The sequence below is a fragment of the Rattus norvegicus genome, chromosome 2 (assembly GCF_021556685.1).
Source record: "Rattus norvegicus strain SHRSP/BbbUtx chromosome 2, alternate assembly SHRSP_T2T, whole genome shotgun sequence".
Taxonomy (NCBI): domain Eukaryota; kingdom Metazoa; phylum Chordata; class Mammalia; order Rodentia; family Muridae; genus Rattus; species Rattus norvegicus.
Genome location: NC_141535.1, coordinates 206,364,308 through 206,367,500, shown reverse-complemented (window position 1 = coordinate 206,367,500; position 3,193 = coordinate 206,364,308). Strand labels below are relative to the sequence as shown.

The window sequence follows — 3,193 nt, the reverse complement described above, 5'->3', positions numbered from 1 at the left end:
GGCTGGCCAGCATTGGTAACACACCTTTCTTGGAGGGGCTTCCTAAGCTACTTGCCGCACCGCACCACCTCCTTCTTTTGTAAGCTATCCCCGTCCCCTGGGAAGATCCCGGTGGAGGAGATTTTCGTCTTCTTTCCCAGTGCAATACCTGAACCAAGGTCTTCCCCTAAATGGAGCCCAATTGTGTGCGGCCATTCGACTTTTACCTTTTTGTTGCTGTGTTCTAAAGACACCCTTAGGTCCATTCAGACACCCAGATCGCAAGGACTTGTAAACTGGCATTTTAAAAGAACCGGTTAATTTATTTCAAGCTTGCTTTTGAAAAAGAACTTTCATAGCAAACAACCCTTCCGACCTCCACCGTCTTACATTCGAAGCGCCTTGAGTGTGTGGGTGTGCATGAGCCAAAGGTGACACCGTGGAGGAATACATTGTGTGTGTGTGTGTGTAGACAGTATTCTAACCATGCTTCCTTCTGTTGTAGTTTAGTCTTTGTATATTGACCTCGAAGAGTGAAACCACAGGTGTGTACACGGGCGTGAGTTGCCATTGAGCCCCCAAGCCCTTTATTCTTAAAAGGGTTTGTTTTTTTTCTTTTCTTTTTAAATTGAGTCATTTTTGAAATGAGATCGACTCTCAAGCCAGTGAGGAAACAAACCAAATGTATTATTTTACTCTCCTCTTTATTCCCTTCTAAGGTGGAAAGTTACCGTCGAGTATTAAAGTGGAAAAAAATGTCAAGTTTTGGATGGTCCGAAACTAGAAATGGAATTTTGAAAGCAAAAAAAGGGGGGGGAGGGGCTATCTATTTTAGGTCGCAGTTTCACATTTTCTAAGGCATGCACACTTCTTGCTACCCTCATTTGTAACCGACTTATTTGCCTCTGAGTGTGATCGCAACTTTGAACATTCTGTACTATAATGGTTGCTAGGGAGGATGACTCCTGTATTCTCTTTAAGATATCTCAATGCACATGACATAATTAAACACTGATACCATAATTGCATAGCTAATGTTAGCTGCTATTGCATGCTCCTAGATGCTAGAACTTATCGGGCATGTGGCATACAAAGCAATACCCATTAGACAAGGACATTTTACTTCTTCCAGAAGAAAAGGCCTTTCAGTCATTTGAAAAGAGACTTAGACGAACCTGTGGCTACCTAGAGTTCTTGTCTTGAACTGGTTTGTGAGAAAACTCCCATTTGGGGACTTTATCTCCCCAGTGAAACCAATGGTCAGGATGATACCCTAATACAGTCTGGATCCACAAAGGTATTGTGTACTTTAGGGGTTACACAAGCCACACGTTAGGAAATAGCACTGTCTTATGTTGTTCATATAATATATATATATATATATATATATTACAGAAACATTTACTATTATATCATGTCTGTTGAAGAGGGAATCATGCAGGCAGTTATGCAGGAGGAGAATGGTCCAAACGGGACTCTGTTCTCCAATGTATCAGTTGAGGTCCGACATCTTCATCTTTGACTTCCTAAATGTGGTTAGATGCATTTATAATGTACAATAACATGCGACATCATTTTGTAAAATTAACAGGGGAGAAAGTAACAAGAGGTGTAGATCAGTCTGTTAGTCACATCAAATCTGAGGCCAAATAGCCTCGATTAACCGGGTAGTTCAGGAGCGCAGACAGCTTGCTTTGCTGCACTCTTGGACCAAGAATGGTAAGGACGCTTGTATATTTGAAAACGTATGGGAGGCACGAGGAAACGGACATTTTGTAGTAAGACAAAATAAAATAAATATGTTTGTCACTAACAGTACATCAGCAGTCATGTCATTAACCAAACTGTGTGCATGTATCATTTTTCTCTTATGGAGATTTTCTTTTTCTGTTTCCAGTTTCCTGGATTCAGATGTTGAATTAAAGTTTAGATAATGCTTCTCTTGGCTCTAGCTCTTCTTTCTTGGGTATCTTCTCTCTGTCTGTCTTGAGGATACTGTACCAGAAGACACTGTTCCAAAACACGACTGATACAGAGTGACTTCTTTTGTTGGCTGTAAGTTTATTTTCAGTTTCTAAAATGCCTTTTTACTTTATATAGTTACATAAGCTCCTTACATTGGTCTGAGAAAAGAAATAGCCATGTTTTCTTTCTGTAAACACTGAGGAATGGGTTATAAAGAGAACAGAGAGGTGGTGATTTTCTAAAGCTCTGTCAACCAGCCACTCTAGATAAGCGTTGTTCTTGTTTCTCAAAGATGATGCAAACCAGTTTCCTCTCTGTCCTTACAATGTGCAACATATATAAAGAGCTTTGTAAATGGGAATCTGATACCTTGCCATGTTTCTGGCTAGCGCTCCCGGGCTGGCACTGCGCCACGTGGGAGACTTTTGATTAATTTACTAGTAATTAACTCCACAGGACTGACTCCTTTTAGTTTTAAAGTAGCGCTGACGTATCTAAAAACGCCTAGGCGCTGTCTGCGAGTGTTGGAGTTACTGCTTTGACAAATTAAAGTAATGGAGATTGTGTTCTTATTTAAATGAAACCACATATTATCCACTCAGGAATAAAAAAAAAAATCCTAACTGCTATTCTGGGCTGTCCTAATTTGCTTTTGTGCTTCTTTTTCTTTATGTGTGTGCCTAGTAAGATGTATAACATCTGCTTTCCTTCTGCATGCATTTCAAGGGCTAAATACTAGGACAGAATAGACCCTATCCCCATACTTTCTTCCTTCCACAGTGAAGACTGACAACAAACAAGAATTCTGCTTGGTACAAGGACGTTTGGGGATGGTATTTCAAGTCAGGTAAATTTCTCTTTGTCTCAGAATCACAGAAAAAGGATTTCCACACTGAAATACTTTTCTTTTCAGAGAGACCCAGCAGAGGATGACCTGCAGCAGAGGAGGGGGGCGAAGGTCAAAGATATGGTTTCTTTAAACCACTGATAAGGAAAGCCTTTGGAAAGATCTACTTGCCAAAAGGGAGCAGTAGAGGACAGCCTTGTCCCTCTGATGATGACTACCCCAGCTGACTTTGGGTCACCTTTATCGCAGAGTCTAGAGGTTCAGGTGGCTCATGCCCAGCTCTAAGGCAATCTTAGTGACTTACAAGTCCATGGCACGATTCTATATAGAAGAACATGGAGGAGCCGGGGCAATGGCTCAGTCAATAAAGTGTTTTCTGTAGAGGCATGAGGACCAGAGTTC

At 41.1% G+C, this 3,193-nt stretch overlaps 1 protein-coding gene across 3 annotated transcripts in view; it reads left to right on the top strand.

The window, feature by feature from the left end:
- Window positions 1-2,573, top strand: part of Gpr88 (G-protein coupled receptor 88) — a 4,605-nt gene extending 2,032 nt beyond the window's left edge. For 2 of the 3 annotated variants that reach the window (XM_087632740.1, XM_087632737.1), the window contains exon 2: window positions 1-2,573. This exon is cut by the window's left edge. In XM_087632740.1, the coding sequence (XP_087488866.1) occupies window positions 1-19 (19 nt within the window). In that variant the 3' untranslated portion in view covers window positions 20-2,573. 3 annotated transcript variants of the gene reach the window in all.
- Window positions 2,574-3,193: the final 620 nt, after the last annotated feature.